The sequence below is a fragment of the Squalius cephalus genome (genome assembly GCF_949319135.1).
Source record: "Squalius cephalus genome assembly, chromosome: 8".
NCBI classification, from domain to species: Eukaryota; Metazoa; Chordata; class Actinopteri; order Cypriniformes; family Leuciscidae; genus Squalius; species Squalius cephalus.
Genome location: NC_137129.1, coordinates 43,002,714 through 43,030,533, shown reverse-complemented (window position 1 = coordinate 43,030,533; position 27,820 = coordinate 43,002,714). Strand labels below are relative to the sequence as shown.

General features: G+C 38.0%; 2 protein-coding genes across 5 annotated transcripts in view; both read right to left on the bottom strand.

Moving 5' to 3' along the window:
- The window catches only part of LOC307163352 (uncharacterized protein), a gene marked incomplete at its 3' end in the record, with an annotated part of 222,469 nt that overhangs the window by 54,913 nt on the left and 139,736 nt on the right, over nt 1–27,820 (bottom strand). The gene's annotated exons all lie outside the window — the stretch shown is intronic.
- The window catches only part of LOC307163681 (protein NLRC3-like), a 110,149-nt gene continuing 82,497 nt past the window's right edge, over nt 169–27,820 (bottom strand). For all 4 annotated transcript variants that reach the window (XM_079879864.1, XM_079879863.1, XM_079879861.1 and 1 more), the window contains 5 exons: nt 10,000–10,173; nt 4,393–4,566; nt 3,606–3,779; nt 2,768–2,941; nt 169–2,305 (listed from right to left, as the gene is read on the bottom strand). In XM_079879864.1, the coding sequence (XP_079735990.1) occupies nt 2,299–2,305; nt 2,768–2,941; nt 3,606–3,779; nt 4,393–4,566; nt 10,000–10,173 (703 nt within the window). In that variant the 3' untranslated portion in view covers nt 169–2,298. The remainder of the gene's footprint in view (nt 2,306–2,767; nt 2,942–3,605; nt 3,780–4,392; nt 4,567–9,999; nt 10,174–27,820) is intronic.

The window sequence follows — 27,820 nt, the reverse complement described above, 5'->3', positions numbered from 1 at the left end:
AAATAAAAAGAAATGAAAGACAATAGATGGTTTAATTGTGAATGTTACTATAATCAAAGGCATTTGAATATGTTTGGTGGGCTGAATTACTCACATTAAATCATTAAATAAATATTATATATGGAGATGTTTGTAGTAGAGCGTTTGCAGTATAAATGTCACTTCTGTAGAAACAAAAGTCAAGTCACCTTTATTTATATAGTGCTTATTACAACACAGATGTTTTCAAAGCAGCTTTACAGTGATAACAGGAAAATAATGCAACAAAGTGTGTTCCTGCTGTACAACAGATCTAGAAGAAAATAGTGTTATAGTCCAGCTAAAATAAGTTCAGTGATGATTCATTTCTGTTGTAAAAAAGGTTATTACTTTAGTTCATTTATCTATACAGCCGCTCTGGAGAAATCCATGATGTCATCGTCCAGCTCAGTTCAGTTCTCATATAATGGTGTCAATGCAGATCAATAATATTGTTGAATATTACCGTATTTTCCGGACTATAAGTCGCACTTTTTTTCATAGTTTGGCTGGTCCTGCGACTTATAGTCAGGTGCGACTTATATATCAAAATTAATTCAGACTGAGATGAACCAAGAGAAAACATTACCGTCTACAGCCGCGAGGGGGCGCTCTAGTTGGCGGAGTTGTTCAGAAGCGACACGGATGATGAAGAAAATGATGAGGAATGAGATCGCGGGAGCTAGCTTGGTGAACTTGTACTGGTAAATTGCTTGTTGGACTCGCTGGCTTATGTTAATTTAGCTTATTCAGCCTCCCAGATATTTGTTCTTTATGCTATTGTGTAGCTGAATAACGTGTGCAGTGCGTGTGCGGTGCATATGCTGTGCAGGAGCAGCACGCGCTAAAGTGCTTTCACATAAGCTGCGTTTGCAGTGCGTAACTGACCCGCGGCTGTAACCCCAAACACATTGTATTTCAAATCCAGAAGTTATCAGCAAATTTTATTTAAAAAAAAAGAAAAAGTTTTTTGTCAGCATTGCGATTCTCTTTACGTATACCCTTTAATAGACGTATTCACGTTTAAACACAATTTAAACAAACTATTATTCAATGCATTACTTCTATATAATTATATATTAAGTTGCTCAAGCAAGTGGTAAAATATTTACCCATGCACTTATATTAAAATCGCATACATTTTAAATTAAAACTTAAAATTGACAAAAACAGCAGACTCATACCCTTTCTTTTGCATAATTTAAATCTTTATACAATAAGTCTTGCATGTCACAAATAACTTGTTTTTCCACCTCCGCAAATGAGACGAGTGTTGTTCATTATGTCGCCTTGTTGAAGTAAATTGTAGTTTTCCTTGATTTACCAACGCTTGAAGTAAAAAGATGACTGTGAAAAATAGTAGGCTAGTATTTAATTAAATGCATTTATGATGAAATTACTACATTTTCATGTCAATCTGTATTCATTTTGACCACGAAACATGCGCTGTCACTTTAATTCAGCGCTTGCAGCACAGCAAAAATAGACTCGGTGTGGAAACGATCGCTGCACTGCTGTATACGCACCGCACCTGGAACGGATCGACGGACTGCAACCGCGTGCACTGTGAAAGCTCTGACCTGTTAACAAGGGTACGGAAAAATATACGCACTACAAACGGAGTATGTGTGAAACGGGCGTTAATGTGTTACGTTAACATACTGGACACCTATTCAGTCTGTTGTTCTGTGTGCTACTGTGTAGTTGAATAACTTGCCTTTCCTGATTAAATGTCTGTTCTTGGTCTTGGATTTTGTGAAATAAATTTCTAAATAAATGCGACTTATAGTCCAGTGCGACTTATATATGTTTTTTTTCACTTCATGAGGCATTTTTTGACTGATGCGACTTATACTCCGGAGCGACTTATAGTCCGAAAAATACGGTAAGTGTCCTCAACTAAGCAAGCCAGAGGCGACAGTGGCAGGAACTCAAACTCCATCAGTGACAGAATGGAGAAGAAAACCTTGGCAGAAACCAGACTCAGTCTCTCAGTTCTCCTCTGACCAACGAACGAACAGTGTATGATTATGATTCAGGCATTACAGGTCAGAGGTCAGATTGGATCTGAATATTCAGAATATTTATCCAGTTTCATCTGGTTGAAGGTTTCCTTGTTCGACTTTGGATGAAGGATTGGATCATTCTGTAAAGTTACACAAACACATGTGTGTGTGATGATCACTGTGGGTTTGTGTCTCTTGATTCTGTTGAATGTGATTGTGTCTGTAGAGGCTCTTTATTCTCCATCAGCTGATCCAGAGAAGGTCAGACTAACATCTAGAACCTGTAAGTAAAACACACAGACAGTCAAATGTGTGTGACATTATTGCATTATCAACTTTAGAACAACTAAAAGAAACTACTTAGATGATTAAGTGAGAGATTATAATATAATACTGAGATACACGATTGTTAAAGCTTATCTATAATCCTGTATGACTGTCCTCTTTCTGTGTCACTGGGTCAGTTTTATTTATGATAAAGAATCTAGTGATAAATATTTACCATTATCTTTTATTGCAATTGACATTGACAATGATATTGAAAGCAAAATATTGAATTGTTTGAAATATAAAGAAACTTGAAGATATTTGATTGTTGCTATAAACTATAATGAAAAAATAAATAAATTAAACTCTTATTAAACATGTTTATAGTGAGTAATTCACCATCACAATGAAAGTAAACTAATAAACTAAATTAACTTTCAATTAAAATATGAACAGTTTTAATCATCACTACTCACCAAAGCATCTCCAGTTTATAATGAGGATCCTCCTTCAGATCAGAGAGCTGCTTGACTCCTGAATCTCCTACTTTATTCCCCCACAGATCCAGTTCTCTCAGGTGTGAGGGGTTTGATCTCAGAGCTGAAGTCAGAGCAGCACAACCTTCATCTGTAACACCACACTTGTATAACCTGTAGAGAACAATGACACTCTTCAGTCTCCCAGTTTAGGATCTACAGCTCAGATAAGCAGAACTTCACAATCAGAGACTTAATCCACGGCTCCATTAACAGGTCCAGTCTAAGGTTCAGACCCGCTTCTACAAACTGCTTGATTAGTTAGTTTCCATATCATAAAAATTACAAGAATATTCGATAACACTTTATTTAACAGCGTCCTTGTTACATATTTTTCATGAACTAATAACAGTAAATTATGCATAATTACATGCAACTAACCCTCAACCAAATCCTAATCCTACCCTAACCCTATAGTGAGTACATGTAGTTGCTTAATATTACTCAGTACTTAAATATATAATTACACTGTAACAATGACACCTTAAAATGAAGTGTAACCGAATATAATTTTTTAATGCAAGTACCCAAAAATCATCGACATAACTGTTTATGAACACGGTTGTCACATCTTTACATCATCCAGTCATGTTTAATCTATCATTAATATTGTAAAATGATATCAGACACATTGGAAAGAATCTAATGAAAATAAAATCAACATTCCCATTAGTAATTTAACAGTAGATTTTTTTTTTTTTTTTTTTTTTTTTTGTATGGCAATCATTATTTACCATTAAAATAGAGGACTATGTTGGGACATTTTATACAATCTTACCACAGTATCTCCAGTTTACAGTGAGGATCCTGCAGTAGATCAGAAAGTTGCTCGACTCCTGAATCTCCTACTTTATTCCATGACAGATCTAGTTTTCTCAGGTGTGAGGGGTTTGATCTCAGAGCTGAAGTCAGAGCAGCACAACCTTCATCTGTAACACCACAACACCTAAACCTGTAGAGAAAAATGACACTCTTCAGTCTCTCAGTTCAGGAAACACTGATATAAATGATAAGATATATATGAATTTCTCCTTTCTCCTCAACAGATTTGTATATGAAAGCAGTTGTCACCTCTTCACATCATCCAATCATGCTTATAACTATTGTTGTGGAAAATATGCAATTGTCCTGTTACAAGTATGTATGCCTTTTTGTAAACTAGTTAACCTGTAAATAATAAAACTATATTTAATTGAATCTAAGAAGCTCGTCTGCCAAAAGTCTTTGATTTCTAAAAAACTGAACTGAACAGATCATGAAGAAGTCTTCTGACCTATAGATTGTGAGAATGAAAATTCAGATGCTTATGATTTAGGACAGATTTGACGTACTTTACCTAACCTGAGAATAATCAAAATAAGTTTAAAGGTGTCTAGAAATACGCACCATAAAACACTATCAAAAGTAAAATGACCTCAGAAGCTTTGGAAAGAATCTAATAAAGATTATTCATCCTTTTCAGTGACTTGATGGTAAACTTTTTTTGTATATATTATTTTTGTATATCATTGATTATTCACCACAGGAGAGAAATAGATGACGTTGAGACTTTTATAAAATCTTACCCCAGTATCTCCAGTTTACAGTGAGGATCCTGCAGTAGATCAGAAAGCTGCTCGACTCCAGAATCTCCTACTTTATTCTCAGACAGACTCAGTTCTCTCAGGTGTGAGGGGTTTGATCTCAGAGCTGAAGTCAGAGCAGCACAACCTTCATCTGTAACACCACAATCACTCAACCTGTAGAGAACAATGACACTCTTCAGTCTCTCAGTTCAGGATCTACAGCTCAGATAAGCAGAACTTTACAATCAGAGACTTAATCCACGGCACCATTAACAGGTCCAGTCTAAGGTCCAGACCCGCTTCTACAAACTGCTTGATTAGTTAGTTTCCATATCATAAAAATTGCAAGAATATTCAATAACACTTTATTTAACAGTGTCCTTGTTACATATGTTACATTAACTAATTAACAGTAAATTATGCATAATTACATGCAACTAACCCTCAACCAAATCCTAATCCTACCCTAACCCTATAGTGAGTACATGTAGTTGCTTAATATTACTCAGTACTTAAATATATAATTACACTGTAACAATGACACCTTAAAATAAAGTGTAACCGAATATTATTTTTTTTATGCAAATGTAGCGGGTCCCGGCTAGGTCTCCGCTGGCAGATATATATATAATCTCTGGAAATATATTAAATATTAAAGAGAAATCAGTGACGCAGGAACACAGTTGCTCATTCTCCATTGACTCCATTTTCAACTTCAATTTAACTTTGTATCTGCAATCATGAGTTGTTTTCTGTTATTTTTGTCTGCTTTGCATTTAAGCACAGGTTATATCCACATTTGGATAACATGAAGCAATATATTCTTGAAAGGTCTGTTTTCACATAAATGTATATTCACTAGTGGTGGGCCGTTATCGGCGTTAACGCGCTGCGTTAACGCGAGACTCTTATCGCGCGATAAAAAAAATATCGCCGTTAATCTATTCTCCAAGTTGGGATGGGAGCTGGCTCAAGCTACACAAGCTATGATGACGCAATCTACCCGCGGCCGCGAGGAACACCCGGCTGGAACGCATCATATTCGTCGTCAACTTAAGTAAACACGGCTGAAAGTGAAAGCTGGTGTAAAAGATCGGTGGAACATCCATTATTTGGACTTGGTTCGGATTTAAGCCGTCCGACGTTAGACTGTGGTGTAACAGTTCGGTAAGTTAACACACGACTAATCCGTTCTACCACCTCAAATTCAAAACGAAACATATCACTGAATACCAGCGCGCGCGTATTATTCCCAATATATCTTAGTGGTGTAGCACATAATCTCTTTTTATTAAAAGCGCCCGATTTTAAGAATCGTTGTTGTGTTTCTTTTTAACTGAAAATACATCAGTTAGACAATATTCTAATTTTAAATTTGGGGTTTCATAAGCTCCAAGCCATAATAAACATTAGACCTACTTAAGTCTCTGCAGCTAGTGTGCTTAAATTTTATTTATCTGCAAAATTATGTTGTATACTTACAGTTTTGCACAATATATGTTCTCAAAACTACATACACCTTTTCAAAAAAAAAAAAAAAAAAAAAAACATTTAGCAGTTGTTTAGCAGGGTCTGTGTAACCTGTTCTAAAATGGTTTTATTATAATATCGTTATCGCAAGAGGCTGCAATGTATATCACAATATGGATTTTAGGCCATATCGCCCATCCCTAATTGATAGCCTATAGTAGTTGATAATAACATAGGCCTACCTAATGTTGCCTACGGACGGTAACAGTACAGTAGTAACATTTTACAGTCTATGAGTAGAACAGCTTTCTCAAGCAGTTTGTGATGCATTTTGGAAACAGGAGATGAGCCCCTGGTCTAATGCGCCACCTGGCTTGAGAAACCCGTTCTCAAAGACTTAGGCTACTTTTATAGTCATTATTTGGGTAGCGCACATATTCTGAATGCCTTCGGCAGAATTTAAATGAGCCATTTTAATCTAGATTAATCTAGATTAATTTCAAAATTAATCTAGATTAATCTAGATTAAAAAAATTAATCTATGCCCACCTCTAATATTCACATATTTTATAAACATTAGCTTATCAAAATTTGTATGAAACCAAAAACAAACATTTTCCATTTAAATCACATTTTTGGTCTATCATCAATCATATCTGCACTTTTCTCTTTAACATCTGTCATCTTTGTTCTCTTATCAAAAAGAGTATTTTTGTAATAAATGTACATTTTATAAGTGTTCACTTTATACAACAGGATAATTCTCATTTGCAGTTAAGTTTTGTCACATTTACACTATAAGAACTCACACTTCAAAAGTAAACATCTCTGCCTTATAACTTTGGCACTCAGTTCTATGAACTTACTCTGTATTATTGTAATATTAACACACGTGCGCCCTTAAACATGGTCGCAGACGTAACTGGTCTTATGCTGTACATTCACATTAACTTTTTACCCTTTAAAGGTGCATTAAGCGACTTTTCATGTTAAAAATACCTGTTTTTCTAACCCATACATGCTTAAACAATTGCCTGATGGGCTGAATGAGCCCTTCTCTGATCACTGCGATTGCCTCTATAATCCTGTACAGTAAAATAAATAAGAGGGATTCGGGCCGAATCTGAGACTGGGCGTGACGTCATGCGCGTTCAGTTGCAGTGTTGCAGTTTCATTTGTCGCCAGAGGGGGGCATAGTTCTGCAAAAACTCAGAGACTTGCTCTTTGCACCTTTAAACACATAGCTGTTTTCCACACACGCTGAAATAACCCACAAATGCCCCGAAGCCATAATAAATAAATAAAAAACAATCTGCGGGCATCTGCCGCCATTTTCTCAACTGCGTACTGTCAATTTTAACTGTTTACACACTTGACATGTTTTTAGATTACGGAGCACACTTCACTGGAGATTCATATACGCTTATAAACATCTGGAGTCACATAAAAGGTGTGTAACTGACCTGGAAATATATTAAATATTACAGAGAAATCAGTGACGCAGGAACACAGTTGCTCATTCTCCATTGACTCGGATTATGAGCTCATCTTGCTCTGCGCATCGCTAAATGTCCCCGTGTGACGCTACTCGCGATTACTGCCACCCTGTGTCCATTTTAGGAAACACATGTCATTGTGTGCTAGCGTAGCTAGCAAAAGCGGTCATATAGGGATTGTCAAAGGTTTTTTTTTTTTTTTTTTCGTCAATCTACTGAATTTTCCGTCAATGATACCAGGGACACCGAAACACCGGGGAACATGAAATTTGGTGGGCATGTAGCCCCACTAGACTTTTACTGAAAAATTTCGTTTGGTCCCCGGGGGCCACTCCCCCCCCCATCCCCCCCCCCCCCACCCCCCGCGCTGGGCCCCCCCAAACCCAAAAAATGCAGTTTTTCCTAAATAACTACCTGAACCGTGGCACCGAGGATGAAGAAATTTGCAAAGTATGTTGGTCTTAAGGGCTCACATCAACCTAGCCCATAATCGATTGTCAAAGTTTTTTAGTTTTTTTTTCCCGTCAATCTACTGAATTTTCCGTCAACGATACCAGGGACACCGAAACACCGGGGAACATGAAATTTGGTGGGCATGTAGCCCCACTAGACTTTTACGGAAAAATTTCGTTTGGTCCCCGGGGGCCACTCCCCCCCCCCGCGCTGGGCCCCCCCAAACCCAAAAAATGCAGTTTTTCCTAAATAACTACTTGAACCGTGGAACCGAGGATGAAGAAATTTTTATGGTATGTTGGTCTTAAGGGCCCACATCAACCTAGCCCATAATCACTCATTTGTGATTTGCGCCCCTCCCATAAAAAATGAAAATGCAATATTATTCTGCTTTAATCGCCCCTATCTTCAGTGGAGATGTTCAGAACTGCAGCATATTTCATGTGTATGATTAACTTGACATCCTCTGGGGGTATGCTAAGTTTCGTAGAATTTCATCCATGGGGGGGTATAAAATAAATTCATTTATGTGCACATTTAGTGACTGTACACTCATCGGCCTCATGTTTGCTGTTGAGCGAAGGGTTGCTGGTTTAGGATGATACTGTCACACACACACACATGCAGGAATACAAACAAACGCAAGCATGCACACACACTGACATCCACAGGCACAGACACACACCCATACACACACATACAAATCCACATGCACAGACACACACGCGCACACACATGTACGCACGCACACATACATGCACAGACACACACATACACAAACACACACACATACACATACACACACACACAGACAGACATGCACATACTACTACTTTTTTTAGGTATCAGCCATATACCCGATTTACCAATACCCAATGTGTTATGCTTGGGCAGTATACTAATGAGGTGGGTGGGACATGTTTCATGCCATGTTAGATCACATCCTGAGAGTCTACGCTTTCAGAAAATATATAGTTTATATAGTTGAATCAGTTTTCTCTTCATGGTACAGACCAAAATGTATTATGTGTACACTTTCTTCACCTTAATCCATAAAATCCCATTAATTTCAATGGGACATTTACTTAAGTGTTCTACTAGGTACAGTGGGAATGAGTTTAATTTTGTTAACATTGTTTTTTTAAAACTCTGGGACCAGGGCTACAAGATAAAACCACTTTTTTGGGGAAAAAAAGTTTTTTATTTCAGTAAAACACAACAAACATATAACTGACTTTTAACATCAACAGGCACCTCAACCGTTTGGTAGAGGTTTGTATAAATTGAATGGGAGGGTCCTTTGAAAAAAAAAAACACAGATTTTTCATACTTAGTATGTATAAGTATAAGTATATATACTATTTTGATCCCGTGAGGGAAATTTGGTCTCTGCATTTATCACAATCCGTGAATTAGTGAAACACACTCAGCACACAGTGAACACACAGTGAGGTGAAGCACACACTAATCTCGGCGCAGTGAGCTGCCTGCAACAACAGCGGCGCTCGGGGAGCAGTGAGGGGTTAGGTGCCTTGCTCAAGGGCACTTCAGTCGCTTTTTACTGTTAACCACTGTTATGGATGTGACGTTTTCACATTATGGATGTTAAGTGTCTAAACTAATGACTTTTGATATAAAACTTAAATAGTAATGGCAAATAATTACAAAACTCTAAATTATCCATGATCCACAGGAATACTCCAGACAGTCTTTTAAAATATACAACTTATATACATAAACACGCAATACAGCCAAATTGCTCCACGTCATTTATTTTTGTGGAAAGCCAGTGCAGGCCTGAGCGGCGGTCATATTTTGTACCGCCATGCGGTACATCTAGTTAATATTCAATTATATAAATCAGAATAAAATAAAATACTATTGCAATAGAAGGAAAGGAAACAAAAAGTAATAATCTCAACAAAACTTATTTTGTGAGTGTCACACAAATACCCCAAAATCATCAACATATCTGTGTATGAACACGGCTGTGACATCTTTACATCATCCAGTCATGTTTAATCTATCATTAATATTGTAAAATGATGTCAGACACATTGGAAAAAATCTAATGAAAATAAAATCAACATTTCCATTAGTAATTTCACAGTAGATTTTTTTTTTGTATGGCAATCATTATTTACCATTAAAATAGAGGACTATGTTGGGACATTTTATACAATCTTACCACAGTTTCTCCAGTTTACAGTGAGGATCCTGCAGTAGATCAGAAAGCTGCTCGACTCCAGAATCTCCTACTTTATTCAGTGACGGATCCAGTTCTCTCAGGTGTGAGGGGTTTGATCTCAGAGCTGAAGTCAGAGCAGCACAACCTTCATCTGTAACACCACAACACCTCAACCTGTAGAGAACAATGACACTCTTCTGTCTCTCAGTTCAGGAAACACTGATATAAATGATAAGATATATATGAATTTCTCCTCAACAGATTTGTATATGAAAGCAGTTGTCACCTCTTCACATCATCCAATCATGCTTATAACTATTGTTGTGGAAAATATGCAATTGTCCTGTTACAAGTATGCCTTTTTGTAAATTAGTTAACCTGTAAATAATAAAACTATATTTAATTGAATCTAAGAAGCTTGCCAGCCAAAAGTCTTTGATTTCTAAAATACTGAACTGAACAGATCATGAAGAAGTCTTCTGACCTATAGATTGTGAGAATGAAAATTCAGATGCTTATGATTTAGGACAGATTTGACGTACTTTACCTAACCTGAGAATAATCAAAATAAGTTTAAAGGTGTCGAGAAATACGCACCATAAAACACTATCAAAAGTAAAATGACCTCAGAAGCTTTGGAAAGAATCTAATGTAAATTAAAGCTGCAAGCAGCGATGAAAGGGCCCTCGCACCCGTGCCATCAACACTCGGTGGCTTTAGGAAGACAGAGCATGGTTGGGAAATGTACAATTAAGGAGGTATATATAGTAAGAGTATGTCAAAGTCAGTTACAAAATGTTTTGTATAATGGTGATAATAGCATGCTTCATGACTCAGCTAAGTGTTGCTAGCATGTTCAGTCTGTTTCTAGCATGCTTAGTACACAATAATTATGTGGTTAGTACTGCATTACTGTGTTAACCATGTCAGTTTCTGTTGCCAGTAGGTGGCGTTATGACTATAACTGAATATGAGCATGGATGTGTGTTCAGGACAGAACTCTTATCAAACGTGTGAAGTTTGGTGCAAATTGGACATTGCCTTCTTGAGTAACAACAAAGTCATGTTTCATTGAATTAGCATTCTTTAGCACTTAGCTAAGCATTTTTAGCATGTTTTAACATGTTTCTAGCATGTTTAGAACTCAATGGCATTTTTAACATGTTGCTAGAACGGCATCAACGTGTTAAACATGTCACTTCCTGTTGCCAGTAGGTGGCGCTATTACTATAACTGAACATTCTCATGTAGATGTGTTCAGGCCATGATTCTTATCAAAAGTGTGAATTTTGGGGCAGATTGGACATTTCATGCCTGAGTTACAGCAAATTCCTATTTAATTGCAATAATAGCATGCTTTAGCACTTAGCTAAGAGTTTGCTAGCATGTTTTAGCATGTTTCTAGTATGTTGTTAGCATGTTTAACACTTGCTGGCACTTTTTTATATGTTCTTAGGAGTCCATAACAGTGTTAAACATGTCACTTCCTGTTGCCAGCAGGTGGCGCTATGACTGTAACTGAATATAAGCATGGTCATGTGTTCAGGACAGAACGCTTATCAAAAGTGTGAAGTTTGGGGCAGATTGGACATTCCATGCCTGAGTTACAGCAAATTCATATTTAATTACAGTAATATCATTCTTTAGCACTTAGCTAAGTGTTTGCTAGTATGTTTTAGCATGTCTCTAGTATGTTGGTAGGATGTTTAGCACCTACTGGCATTTTTTTATATGTTATTAGGAGTCAAGAACAGTGTTAAACGTCACTTCCTGTTGCCAGCAGGTGGCGCTATGACTATAACTAAATATGAGCATGGACATGTGTTCAAGAGATAACTCTTATCAAACGTGTGAAGTTTGGGGTAGATTGTACATTGCCTTCTTGAGTAACAACAAAGTCCTGTTTCATTGAATTAGCATGCTTTAGCACTTAGCTAAGTATTGCTAGCATGTTTTAATATGTTTCTAGCATGTTTAGAACTCAATGGCATTTTTAACATGTTGCTAGAACGGCATCAACGTGTTAAACATGTCACTTCCTGTTGCCATTAGGTGGCGCTATTACTATAACTGAATTTGAGCATAGACATGTGTTCAGGCCATGATTCTTATCAAACGTGTGAAGTTTGGGGCAGATTGGACATTCCATGCCTGAGTTACAGCAAATTCCTATTTAATTGCAATAATAGCATGCTTTAGCACTTAGCTAAGTGTTTGCTAGCATGTTTCTAGTATGTTGCTAACCTGTTTAGCACTTGCTGGCTCTTTTGTATATGTTATTAGGAGACCACAACAGTGTTAAACATGTCACTTCGTGTTGACAGCAGGTGGCGCTATTACTATAACTGAATATTCTCATGTAGATGTGTTCAGGACAGAACGCTTATCAAAAGTGTGAAGTTTGGGGCAGATTGGACATTCCATGCCTGAGTTACAGCAAATTCCTATTTAATTGCAATAATAGCATGCTTTAGCACTTAGCTAAGAGTTTGCTAGCATGTTTTAGCATGCTTCTAGTATGTTGTTAGCATGTTTAACACTTGCTGGCACTATTTTATATGTTATTAGGAGTCCATAACAGTGTTAAACATGTCACTTCCTGTTGCCAGCAGGTGGCGCTATGACTATAACTGAATATGAGCATGGTCATGTGTTCAGGACAGAACTCTTATCAAACGTGTGAAGTTTGGGGCAGATTGGACATTCCATGCCTGAGTTACAGCAACTTCCTGTTTCATGGCGAAACATCAAAATTTGTCAGGCCGCCGAGGACCCGCCCTTTGACGAAAACTCAAGATCTTCGCAATTTAACGTTGCAAAGGCCTTAAGATTACACTCACCAAATTTGAAGAAGATCAGATTAAAACTGTAGGAGGAGTTTGTTAAAGTACGAGGCCTGAAAATGGCAAAAACTGCACAAAAATCTGAGAGGAAGTTCAAAATGGCTGACTTCCTGTTGTGTTTAGGGCTATGCTCCAAGAGACGTTTTTGTAGGTATTAGGTCATTACATGTATGTACCGAATTTCGTGCACGTACGTGGAATGTTGCGGGAGGCGCACTCCGTTGAACTTTTATAGGTGGCGCTATCGAGCCATTTTGCCCCGTCCAATTCTGAAACCTATATCAGATGTAAATTTTCGCCAGTTCTGACGCGTGTGCAAAATTTTGTGAGTTTTCGAGCATGTTTAGGCCCTCAAAAATGCAATTAAATGCGGAGAATAATAATAATAATTAAAGCTGCAAGCAGCGATGAAAGGGCCCTCGCACCCGTGCCATCAACACTCGGTGGCTTTAGGAAGGCAGAGCATGGTTGGGAAATGTACATTTAAGGAGGTATATATAGTAAAAGTATGTCAAAGTCAGTTACAAAATGTTTTGTATAATGGTGATAATAGCATGCTTCATGACTCAGCTAAGTGTTGCTAGCATGTTCAGTCTGTTTCTAGCATGCTTAGTACACAATAATTATGTGGTTAGTACTGCATTACTGTGTTAACCATGTCAGTTTCTGTTGCCAGTAGGTGGCGTTATGACTATAACTGAATATGAGCATGGATGTGTGTTCAGGACAGAACTCTTATCAAACATGTGAAGTTTGGTGCAAATTGGACATTGCCTTCTTGAGTAACAACAAAGTCATGTTTCATTGAATTAGCATTCTTTAGAACTTAGCTAAGCATTGTTAGCATGTTTTAACATGTTGCTAGAACGGCATCAACGTGTTAAACATGTCACTTCCTGTTGCCAGTTGGTGGCGCTATTACTATAACTGAACATTCTCATGTAGATGTGTTCAGGCCATGACTCTTATCAAAAGTGTGAAGTTTGGGGCAGATTGGACATTCCATGCCTGAGTTACAGCAAATTCCTATTTAATTGCAATAATAGCATGCTTTAGCACTTGGCTAAGAGTTTGCTAGCATGTTTTAGCATGTTTCTAGTATGTTGTTAGCATGTTTAACACTTGCTGGCACTTTTTTATATGTTATTAGGAGTCCACAACAGTGTTAAACATGTCACTTCCTGTTGCCAGCAGGTGGCGCTATGACTGTAACTGAATATAAGCATGGTCATGTGTTCAGGACAGAACGCTTATCAAAAGTGTGAAGTTTGGGGCAGATTGGACATTCCATGCCTGAGTTACAGCAAATTCATATTTAATTACAGTAATATCATTCTTTAGCACTTAGCTAAGTGTTTGCTATTATGTTTTAACATGTCTCTAGTATGTTGGTAGGATGTTTAGCACCTACTGGCATTTTTTTATATGTTATTAGGAGTCAAGAACAGTGTTACACGTCACTTCCTGTTGCCAGCAGGTGGCGCTATGACTATAACTAAATATGAGCATGGACATGTGTTCAAGAGATAACTCTTATCAAACGTGTGACGTTTGGGGTAGATTGTACATTGCCTTCTTGAGGAACAACAAAGTCCTGTTTCATTGAATTAGCATGCTTTAGCACTTAGCTAAGTATTGCTAGCATGTTTTAATATGTTTCTAGCATGTTTAGAACTCAATGGCATTTTTAACATGTTGCTAGAACGGCATCAACGTGTTAAACATGTCACTTCCTGTTGCCAGTAGGTGGCGCTATTACTATAACTGAATTTGAGCATAGGCATGCGTTCAGGCCATGATTCTTATCAAACATGTGAAGTTTGGGGCAGATTGGACATTCCATGCCTGAGTTACAGCAAATTCCTATTTAATTGCAGTAATAGCATGCTTTATCACTTAGCTAAGTGTTTGCTAGCATGTTTCTAGTATGTTGCTAACCTGTTTAGCACTTGCTGGCTCTTTTATATATGTTATTAGGAGACCACAACAGTGTTAAACATGTCACTTCCTGTTGACAGCAGGTGGCGCTATAACTATAACTGAATATTCTCATGTAGATGTGTTCAGGCCATGACTCTTATCAAACGTGTGAAGTTTGGGGCAGATTGGACATTCCATGCCTGTGTTACAGCAAATTCCTATTTAATTGCAGCAATAGCATGCTTTAGCACTTAGCTAAGTGTTTGCTAGCATGTTTTAGCATGTTTCTAGTATGTTGTTAGCATGTTTAGCACTTGCTGGCACTTTTTTTATATGTTTTTATATGTCCACAACAGTGTTTAACATGTCACTTCCTGTTGCCAGCAGGTGGCACTATGACTGTAACTGAATATGAGCATGGTCATGTGTTCAGGACAGAACGTTTATTAAAAGTGTGAAGTTTGGCGCATATTGGACATTGCCTTCTTGAGTAACAACAACATCCTGTTTCATTGAATTAGCATGCTTTACCACTTAGCTAAGTATTGCTAGCATGTTTTAACATTAGCTAGCATGTTTTAACATGTTTCTAGCATGTTTAGACCTCAATGGCATTTTTAACATGTTGCTAGAATGGCATCAACGTGTTAAACATGACACTTCCTGTTGCCAGTAGGTGGCGCTATTACTATAACTGAATATTCTCATGTAGATGTGTTCAGGACAGAACGCTTATCAAAAGTGTGAAGTTTGGGGCAGATTGGACATTCCATGCCTGAATTATAGCAAATTCCTATTTAATTGCAATAATAGCATGCTTTAGCACTTAGCTAAGAGTTTGCTAGCATGTTTTAGCATGCTTCTAGTATGTTGTTAGCATGTTTAGCACTTGCTGGCACTTTTTTATATGTTATTAGGAGTCCATAACAGTGTTAAACATGTCACTTCCTGTTGCCAGCAGGTGGCGCTATGACTATAACTGAATATGAGCATGGCCATGTGTTCAGGACAGAACTCTTATCAAACGTGTGAAGTTTGGGGCTGATTGGACATTCCATGCCTGAGTTACAGCAACTTCCTGTTTCATGGCGAAACATCGAAATTTGTAAGGCCGCCGAGGACCCGCCCTTCGACGAAAACTCAAGATCTTCGCAATTTAACGTCGCAAAGGCCTTAAGATTACACTCACCAAATTTGAAGATGATCAGATTAAAACTGTAGGAGGAGTTCGTTAAAGTACGAGGCCTGAAAATGGCAAAAACTGCACAAAAATCTGAGAGGAAGTTCAAAATGGCTGACTTCCTGTTGTGTTTAGGGCTATGCTCCAAGAGACTTTTTTGTAGGTATTAGGTCATTACACGTATGTACCGAATTTCGTGCACGTACGTTGAACGTTGCGGGAGGCGCACTCCGTTGAACTTTTATAGGTGGCGCTATCGAGCCATTTTGCCCCGTCCAATTCTGAACCCTATATCAGATGTAAATTTTCGCCAGTTCTGACGCGTGTGCAAAGTTTCGTGAGTTTTCGCGCATGTTTAGGCCCTCAAAAATGCAATTCAATGCGGAGAATAATAATAATAATAATAATAATAAACAGAGCAATTCCAAGAGGGTCCTCACACCATCGGTGCTCGGGCCCTAATTAAAGCTGCAAGCAGCGATGAAAGGGCCCTCGCACCCGTGCCATCAACACTCGGTGGCTTTAGGAAGGCAGAGCATGGTTGGGAAATGTACATTTAAGGAGGTATATATAGTAAGAGTATGTCAAAGTCAGTTACAAAATGTTTTGTATAATGGTGATAATAGCATGCTTCATGACTCAGCTAAGTGTTGCTAGCATGTTCAGTCTGTTTCTAGCATGCTTAGTACACAATAATTATGTGGTTAGTACTGCATTACTGTGTTAACCATGTCAGTTTCTGTTGCCAGTAGGTGGCGTTATGACTATAACTGAATATGAGCATGGATGTGTGTTCAGGACAGAACTCTTATCAAACATGTGAAGTTTGGTGCAAATTGGACATTGCCTTCTTGAGTAACAACAAAGTCATGTTTCATTGAATTAGCATTCTTTAGAACTTAGCTAAGCATTGTTAGCATGTTTTAACATGTTGCTAGAACGGCATCAACGTGTTAAACATGTCACTTCCTGTTGCCAGTTGGTGGCGCTATTACTATAACTGAACATTCTCATGTAGATGTGTTCAGGCCATGACTCTTATCAAAAGTGTGAAGTTTGGGGCAGATTGGACATTCCATGCCTGAGTTACAGCAAATTCCTATTTAATTGCAATAATAGCATGCTTTAGCACTTGGCTAAGAGTTTGCTAGCATGTTTTAGCATGTTTCTAGTATGTTGTTAGCATGTTTAACACTTGCTGGCACTTTTTTATATGTTATTAGGAGTCCACAACAGTGTTAAACATGTCACTTCCTGTTGCCAGCAGGTGGCGCTATGACTGTAACTGAATATAAGCATGGTCATGTGTTCAGGACAGAACGCTTATCAAAAGTGTGAAGTTTGGGGCAGATTGGACATTCCATGCCTGAGTTACAGCAAATTCATATTTAATTGCAGTAATATCATTCTTTAGCACTTAGCTAAGTGTTTGCTATTATGTTTTAGCATGTCTCTAGTATGTTGGTAGGATGTTTAGCACCTACTGGCATTTTTTTATATGTTATTAGGAGTCAAGAACAGTGTTAAACGTCACTTCCTGTTGCCAGCAGGTGGCGCTATGACTATAACTAAATATGAGCATGGACATGTGTTCAAGAGATAACTCTTATCAAACGTGTGACGTTTGGGGTAGATTGTACATTGCCTTCTTGAGTAACAACAAAGTCCTGTTTCATTGAATTAGCATGCTTTAGCACTTAGCTAAGTATTGCTAGCATGTTTTAATATGTTTCTAGCATGTTTAGAACTCAATGGCATTTTTAACATGTTGCTAGAACGGCATCAACGTGTTAAACATGTCACTTCCTGTTGCCAGTAGGTGGCGCTATTACTATAACTGAATTTGAGCATAGGCATGCGTTCAGGCCATGATTCTTATCAAACATGTGAAGTTTGGGGCAGATTGGACGTTCCATGCCTGAGTTACAGCAAATTCCTATTTAATTGCAGTAATAGCATGCTTTATCACTTAGCTAAGTGTTTACTAGCATGTTTCTAGTATGTTGCTAACCTGTTTAGCACTTGCTGGCTCTTTTATATATGTTATTAGGAGACCACAACAGTGTTAAACATGTCACTTCCTGTTGACAGCAGGTGGCGCTATAACTATAACTGAATATTCTCATGTAGATGTGTTCAGGCCATGACTCTTATCAAACGTGTGAAGTTTGGGGGCAGATTGGACATTCCATGCCTGTGTTACAGCAAATTCCTATTTAATTGCAGCAATAGCATGCTTTAGCACTTAGCTAAGTGTTTGCTAGCATGTTTTAGCATGTTTCTAGTATGTTGTTAGCATGTTTAGCACTTGCTGGCACTTTTTTTATATGTTTTTATATGTCCACAACAGTGTTTAACATGTCACTCCCTGTTGCCAGCAGGTGGCACTATGACTGTAACTGAATATGAGCATGGTCATGTGTTCAGGACAGAACGTTTATTAAAAGTGTGAAGTTTGGCACATATTGGACATTGCCTTCTTGAGTAACAACAACATCCTGTTTCATTGAATTAGCATGCTTTACCACTTAGCTAAGTATTGCTAGCATGTTTTAACATTAGCTAGCATGTTTTAACATGTTTCTAGCATGTTTAGACCTCAATGGCATTTTTAACATGTTGCTAGAATGGCATCAACGTGTTAAACATGACACTTCCTGTTGCCAGTAGGTGGCGCTATTACTATAACTGAATATTCTCATGTAGATGTGTTCAGGACAGAACGCTTATCAAAAGTGTGAAGTTTGGGGCAGATTGGACATTCCATGCCTGAGTTACAGCAAATTCCTATTTAATTGCAATAATAGCATGCTTTAGCACTTAGCTAAGAGTTTGCTAGCATGTTTTAGCATGCTTCTAGTATGTTGTTAGCATGTTTAGCACTTGCTGGCACTTTTTTATATGTTATTAGGAGTCCATAACAGTGTTAAACATGTCACTTCCTGTTGCCAGCAGGTGGCGCTATGACTATAACTGAATATGAGCATGGCCATGTGTTCAGGACAGAACTCTTATCAAACGTGTGAAGTTTGGGGCAGATTGGACATTCCATGCCTGAGTTACAGCAACTTCCTGTTTCATGGCGAAACATCGAAATTTGTAAGGCCGCCGAGGACCCGCCCTTCGACGAAAACTCAAGATCTTCGCAATTTAACGTCGCAAAGGCCTTAAGATTACACTCACCAAATTTGAAGATGATCAGATTAAAACTGTAGGAGGAGTTCGTTAAAGTACGAGGCCTGAAAATGGCAAAAACTGCACAAAAATCTGAGAGGAAGTTCAAAATGGCTGACTTCCTGTTGTGTTTAGGGCTATGCTCCAAGAGACTTATTTGTAGGTATTAGGTCATTACACGTATGTACCGAATTTCGTGCACGTACGTTGAACGTTGCGGGAGGCGCACTCCGTTGAACTTTTATAGGTGGCGCTATCGAGCCATTTTGCCCCGTCCAATTCTGAAACCTATATCAGATGTAAATATTCGCCAGTTCTGACGCGTGTGCAAAGTTTCGTGAGTTTTCGCACATGTTTAGGCCCTCAAAAATGCAATTCAATGCGGAGAATAATAATAATAATAATAATTAAAGCTGCAAGCAGCGATGAAAAGGGCCCTCGCACCCCTGCCACCGCCACCCGGCACCTTTAGGAAAGGCCTTAAGATTACACTCACCAAATTTGAAGAGGATCAGATCAAAACTGTAGGAGGAGTTTGTTAAAGTACAACATCAGGAAATGGCAAAAACTGCCCAAAATCTGACAGGAAGTTCAAAATAACTGACTTCCTGTTGTGTTTAGGGCTATGCTCCAAGAGACTTTTTTGTAGGTATTGGGTCCTTACATGTGTGTACCAAATTTCATACCTGTACGTGAAACGTCGAGCCGGGGTAAAATGTAGGGGCAATAAGTAAGCCATTTTGCCCCATCCAATTTTTAAAACCACATCACACGTAAATTGTCACCACTTCTGAAGCGTGTGCAAAGTTTCATGATTTTTCGAGCACGTTTTGTATTTGCCACACTTCCTGCTACCAGCAGGTGGCGCTATTGCTATAATCATAATGAGCATTGGCATGTGTTCAGGACAGGACTCTTATCAAACATGTGAAGTTTGGGGCAGATTGAAAATTGTATGCCTGAGTTACTGCAGGCTGTCTGTGGTTGCCTAGCAACATCAGAACTGCAAGCAACATTAATATTGAACTTATCTGATCATGCATATATCACCAAAAGGCCGAAATTGGGTGAACTAGTGCAAAAAATGCCCGTGCAAAATCAGTTTTTGTGTGTGTTTTTAGTAATTGTTGGTTTGGTGTGTGCTCATTGTTACAATTACACAGCAAAAGTTCAGTGATATTTTTATTTGTGCATGGTAAAAAGCACACAGTGAACTCCGAGAAAACGCTATGCTTGAGCAAACAGTTTGTGAATAGGCAACTACAAATGATGCCCGTGAAAGAGACTGTGAACGCATTGAATAGGATATGTTTAGTTGGTGAATAGCATAGGCTACTATTACACAGTAGCGACAACGTTAAGCGCACCAGAATGAAATATAATATTCAGAAGTAAACACTAACAGCATAGCTGACTTACAGATTCAGTTTACATCCACAAATGAATAAGCACCTCGATTCAGGGAGCAGTGCAAAGTGCCCGTGCAAAATCAGTTTTTGTGAGCTGATCGCCGTCAAAAAAGTTCAGGAGATATTTCTTGCGATGGCAATATGATCAAAAATAACTTTATATTGATTCAATGGATTAATAGCATTTTGAAAAAAAAAAAGTCATGAATTTATTGCATTTTTGGGAAAAAATAATCCGTTTTTATAATAAATCTTAAAAAAATTCAAATCCAGATTTTGATTTTCAATGTTGTTATAACCTAAAGATGCTATGTGAAAGTTTGAAACAGAAAATAGTGGTTTTCACACATTTAGTGGTTATCTCACATTTGAGAGATATGCGAATAACACACAGACAGACAGACGGACCTTTCTGTAATTTATAGATAAATGGATTTATCACGTTCGGGAACCAAACTATAATATTCAGAAGTAAACAGTGTAGCTGACTGAGTGTTTATGTCAGAATGTTTATTTTTAAACCACAACCTTCTTGGGGCTTCTTTGACTGATACAACTCTCTAATGTCAGAATGTTTATTTTTAAACCACAACCTTCTAAAAATGATATATTTAACGATATCTTTTGCATTTCTCATCCAAACAATGTCAAACTTGGCACTGCACTTACTCGTGCCCGTGGCAAGACACCTGTCGAGTTTGAAATTAATCGGACTAACGGTTCGAGAGATATGCGAGGAACAGACACACACACACACAGACAGACAGACAGACAGACGTTCCTGTAATTTATAGATAGATGTTTGTCAGGCCGCCGAGGGCACACCCTTCGACGAAAACTCTAGATCTTCGCAATTTAACGTCACAAAGGCCTTAAGATTACACTCACCAAATTTGAAGAGGATCAGATCAAATCTGTAGGAGGAGTTCGTTAAAGTACAACATCAGGAAATTACGAAAAATGCCCAAAATCCAGGAGGAAGTTCAAAATAGCTCACTTCCTGTTGTGTTTAGGGCTATGCTCCAAGAGACTTTTCTGTAGGTATTGGGTCATTACATGTATGTACCAAATTTCATACCTGTACGTGAAACCAGGAGCCGGGGCAAAATGTGGGGGCAATAATTTACCGAATTTGCCCCCCCCAATTCTGAAAACCATATCACACGTAAATTTTCACCACTTCTGAAGCGTGTGCAAAGTTTCATGAGTTTTCGAGCATGTTTAGGCCCTCTAAAAAGCGATTCACTTTGGAGAAGAAGAATAATAATAAACGGAGCAAAAACAATAGGGTCCTCTCACCATCGGTGCTCGGGCCCTAATTAAAGCTGCAAGCAGCGATGAAAGGGCCCTCGCACCCGTGCCATCAACACTCGGTGGCTTTAGGAAGACAGAGCATGGTTGGGAAATGTACATTTAAGGAGGTATATATAGTAAGAGTATGTCAAAGTCAGTTACAAAATGTTTTGTATAATGGTAATAATAGCATGCTTCATGACTCAGCTAAGTGTTGCTAGCATGTTTAGTCTGTTTCTAGCATGCTTAGTACACAATAATTATGTGGTTAGTACTGCATTACTGTGTTAACCATGTCAGTTTCTGTTGCCAGTAGGCATTTTTTTATATGTTATTAGGAGTCAAGAACAGTGTTAAACGTCACTTCCTGTTGCCAGCAGGTGGCGCTATGACTATAACTAAATATGAGCATGGACATGTGTTCAAGAGATAACTCTTATCAAACGTGTGACGTTTGGGGTAGATTGTACATTGCCTTCTTGAGTAACAACAAAGTCCTGTTTCATTGAATTAGCATGCTTTAGCACTTAGCTAAGTATTGCTAGCATGTTTTAATATGTTTCTAGCATGTTTAGAACTCAATGGCATTTTTAACATGTTGCTAGAACGGCATCAACGTGTTAAACATTTCACTTCCTGTTGCCAGTAGGTGGCGCTATTACTATAACTGAATTTGAGCATAGACGTGTTCAGGCCATGATTCTTATCAAACATGTGAAGTTTGGGGCAGATTGGACGTTCCATGCCTGAGTTACAGCAAATTCCTATTTAATTGCAGTAATAGCATGCTTTATCACTTAGCTAAGTGTTTGCTAGCATGTTTCTAGTATGTTGCTAACCTGTTTAGCACTTGCTGGCTCTTTTATATATGTTATTAGGAGACCACAACAGTGTTAAACATGTCACTTCCTGTTGACAGCAGGTGGCGCTATTACTATAACTGAATATTCTCATGTAGATGTGTTCAGGCCATGACTCTTATCAAACGTGTGAAGTTTGGGGCAGATTGGACATTCCATGCCTGTGTTACAGCAAATTCCTATTTAATTGCAGCAATAGCATGCTTTAGCACTTAGCTAAGTGTTTGCTAGCATGTTTTAGCATGTTTCTAGTATGTTGTTAGCATGTTTAGCACTTGCTGGCACTTTTTTTATATGTTTTTATATGTCCACAACAGTGTTTAACATGTCACTTCCTGTTGCCAGCAGGTGGCACTATGACTGTAACTGAATATGAGCATGGTCATGTGTTCAGGACAGAACGTTTATTAAAAGTGTGAAGTTTGGCGCATATTGGACATTGCCTTCTTGAGTAACAACAACATCCTGTTTCATTGAATTAGCATGCTTTACCACTTAGCTAAGTATTGCTAGCATGTTTTAACATTAGCTAGCATGTTTTAACATGTTTCTAGCATGTTTAGACCTCAATGGCATTTTTAACATGTTGCTAGAATGGCATCAACGTGTTAAACATGACACTTCCTGTTGCCAGTAGGTGGCGCTATTACTATAACTGAATATTCTCATGTAGATGTGTTCAGGACAGAACGCTTATCAAAAGTGTGAAGTTTGGGGCAGATTGGACATTCCATGCCTGAGTTACAGCAAATTCCTATTTAATTGCAATAATAGCATGCTTTAGCACTTAGCTAAGAGTTTGCTAGCATGTTTTAGCATGCTTCTAGTATGTTGTTAGCATGTTTAGCACTTGCTGGCACTTTTTTATATGTTATTAGGAGTCCATAACAGTGTTAAACATGTCACTTCCTGTTGCCAGCAGGTGGCGCTATGACTATAACTGAATATGAGCATGGCCATGTGTTCAGGACAGAACTCTTATCAAACGTGTGAAGTTTGGGGCAGATTGGACATTCCATGCCTGAGTTACAGCAACTTCCTGTTTCATGGCGAAACATCGAAATTTGTAAGGCCGCCGAGGACCCGCCCTTCGACGAAAACTCAAGATCTTCGCAATTTAACGTCGCAAAGGCCTTAAGATTACACTCACCAAATTTGAAGATGATCAGATTAAAACTGTAGGAGGAGTTCGTTAAAGTACGAGGCCTGAAAATGGCAAAAACTGCACAAAAATCTGAGAGGAAGTTCAAAATGGCTGACTTCCTGTTGTGTTTAGGGCTATGCTCCAAGAGACTTTTTTGTAGGTATTAGGTCATTACACGTATGTACCGAATTTCGTGCACGTACGTTGAACGTTGCGGGAGGCGCACTCCGTTGAACTTTTATAGGTGGCGCTATCGAGCCATTTTGCCCCGTCCAATTCTGAAACCAATATCAGATGTAAATTTTCGCCAGTTCTGACGCGTGTGCAAAGTTTCGTGAGTTTTCGCGCATGTTTAGGCCCTCAAAAATGCAATTCAATGCGGAGAAGAATAATAATAATAATTAAAGCTGCAAGCAGCGATGAAAAGGGCCCTCGCACCCCTGCCACCGCCACCCGGCACCTTTAGGAAAGGCCTTAAGATTACACTCACCAAATTTGAAGAGGATCAGATCAAAACTGTAGGAGTTTGTTAAAGTACAACATCAGGAAATGGCAAAAACTGCCCAAAATCTGACAGGAAGTTCAAAATAACTGACTTCCTGTTGTGTTTAGGGCTATGCTCCAAGAGACTTTTTTGTAGGTATTGGGTCTTTACATGTGTGTACCAAATTTCATACCTGTACGTGAAACGTCGAGCCGGGGCAAAATGTAGGGGCAATAAGTAAGCCATTTTGCCCCACCCAATTTTTAAAACCACATCACACGTAAATTGTCACCACTTCTGAAGCGTGTGCAAAGTTTCATGATTTTTCGAGCACGTTTTGTATTTGCCACACTTCCTGCTACCAGCAGGTGGTGCTATTGCTATAATCATAATGAGCATTGGCATGTGTTCAGGACAGGACTCTTATCAAACATGTGAAGTTTGTGGCAGATTGAAAATTGTATGCCTGAGTTACTGCAGGCTGTCTGTGGTTGCCTAGCAACATCAGAACTGCAAGCAACATTAATATTGAACTTATCTGATCATGCATATATCACCAAAAGGCCGAAATTGGGTGAACTAGTGCAAAAAATGCCCGTGCAAAATCAGTTTTTGTGTGTGTTTTTAGTAATTGTTGGTTTGGTGTGTGCTTATTGTTACAATTACACAGCAAAAGTTCAGTGACATTTTTATTTGTGCATGGTAAAAAGCACACAGTGAACTCCGAGAAAACGCTATGCTTGAGCAAACAGTTTGTGAATAGGCAACTACAAATGATGCCCGTGAAAGAGACTGTGAACGCATTGAATAGGATATGTTTAGTTGGTGAATAGCATAGGCTACTATTACACAGTAGCGACAACGTTAAGCGCACCAGAATGAAATATAATATTCAGAAGTAAACACTAACAGCATAGCTGACTTACAGATTCAGTTTACATCCACAAATGAATAAGCACCTCGATTCAGGGAGCAGTGCAAAGTGCCCGTGCAAAATCAGTTTTTGTGAGCTGATCGCCGTCAAAAAAGTTCAGGAGATATTTCTTGCGATGGCAATATGATCAAAAATAACTTTATATTGATTCAATGGATTAATAGCATTTAAAAAAAAAAAAAAAAGTCATGAATTTATTGCATTTTTGGGAAAAAATAATCCGTTTTTATAATAAATCTTAAAAAATTCAAATCCAGATTTTGATTTTCAATGTTGTTATAACCTAAAGATGCTATGTGAAAGTTTGAAACAGAAAATAGTGGTTTTCACACATTTAGTGGTTATCTCACATTCGAGAGATATGCGAATAACACACAGACAGACAGACGGACGTTTCTGTAATTTATAGATAGATGGATTTATCACGTTCGGGAACCAAACTATAATATTCAGAAGTAAACAGTGTAGCTGACTGAGTGTTTATGTCAGAATGTTTATTTTTAAACCACAGCCTTCTTGGGGCTTCTTTGACCGATACAACTCTCTAATGTCAGAATGTTTATTTTTAAACCACAACCTTCTAAAAATGATATATTTAACGATATCTTTTGCATTTCTCATCCAAACAATGTCAAACTTGGCACTGCACTTACTCGTGCCCGTGGCAAGACACCTGTCGAGTTTGAAATCAATCGGACTAACGGTTCGAGAGATATGCGAGGAACAGACACACACACACACAGACAGACAGACAGACAGACGTTCCTGTAATTTATAGATAGATGTTTGTCAGGCCGCCGAGGGCACACCCTTCGACGAAAACTCTAGATCTTCGCAATTTAACGTCACAAAGGCCTTAAGATTACACTCACCAAATTTGAAGAGTATCAGATCAAATCTGTAGGAGGAGTTCGTTAAAGTACAACATCAGGAAATTACGAAAAATGCCCAAAATCCAGGAGGAAGTTCAAAATAGCTCACTTCCTGTTGTGTTTAGGGCTATGCTCCAAGAGACTTTTCTGTAGGTATTGGGTCATTACATGTATGTACCAAATTTCATACCTGTACGTGAAACCAGGAGCCGGGGCAAAATGTGGGGGCAATAATTTACCGAATTTGCCCCCCACAATTCTGAAAACCATATCACACGTAAATTTTCACCACTTCTGAAGCGTGTGCAAAGTTTCATGAGTTTTCGAGCATGTTTAGGCCCTCTAAAAAGCGATTCACTTTGGAGAAGAAGAATAATAATAAACGGAGCAAAAACAATAGGGTCCTCTCACCATCGGTGCTCGGGCCCTAATAATAAATATAGCTGCGAGCAGCGATTACGGGCCCAAGCCGGTGGTACCGCAACCCCGGTGCCTTTAGTTACCTAAAGGCACCGGGGTGGCGGTACCGCCGGCTTGGGCCCGTAATCGCTGCTCGCAGCTATATTTATATATATATATATATATATATATATATATATATATATACATACATACATACACACACATACATATATATGTGTATATATATATATATATATATATATATATATATATATATATATATATTATTGTTCAAAAGTTTGGGGTCAGTAAGATTTTTAATGTTTTTAGGAGAAGTCTCTTCTGCTCACCAAGGCTGCATTTATTGATTAAAAATACAAACAAAAACAGTAATATTGTGAAATATTATTCCAATTTAAAACAGCTGTTTTCAATTTTTAAATATTTTACATAGTAATTCATTTCTGTGATCAAAGTTGAGTTTTCAGCATCATTACTCCAGTCTTCAGTGTCACATGATCCTTCAGAAATCATACTAATATGATGATTGATGCTCAATAAATATTCATTATTATTTTCAATGTTGAAAACAGTTGTGTACAGATTTTTTTTTTCAAAATGCTTTGATGAATATAAAGTTCAAAAGAACAGCATATATTTCAAATATATATATTTTTAACATTATAAATGTCTTTACTGTAACTGTTGATCAGTTTAACTCATCCTTCATAAATAAAAGTACTGATTTATTTTATTTATTTCCCCCAAAAATAAAATTTTAATTATTACTAACCCAAAACTTTTGAGCGGTAGTGTTTAACGTTACAAAAGCTTTAGATTTCAGATAAATGCTGTTCTTTTGAACTTTCTATTCATCAAAGACTGTACACAACTGTTTTCGACATTTAAAATAATAATGAATGTTTCTTGAGTATCAATCATCATATTAGAATAATTTCTGAAGGATCATGTGACAGTGACGACTGGAGTAATGATGCTGAAAACTCAGCTTTGATCACAGGAATAAATAACAGCTGCTTTCTATTTTAATATATTTTAAACTGTTTTAAATTGTAATAATATTTTACAATATTACTGTTTTTGTTTGTATTTTGAATCAAATAAATGCAGCCTTGGTGAGCAGAAGAAACTTCTCTGTTATGTGCGCGCCACAGACTGCACGCACGTCCGCTTAGAGTTCCGCCTTTTGCCTTCCGTCAATATTACGTTATTAGAAAAATATTTTTTTAGAGAATCGATTTTTTGACATTTGTGAATCGATTCAGAATCGTCCACGTCCGCATCG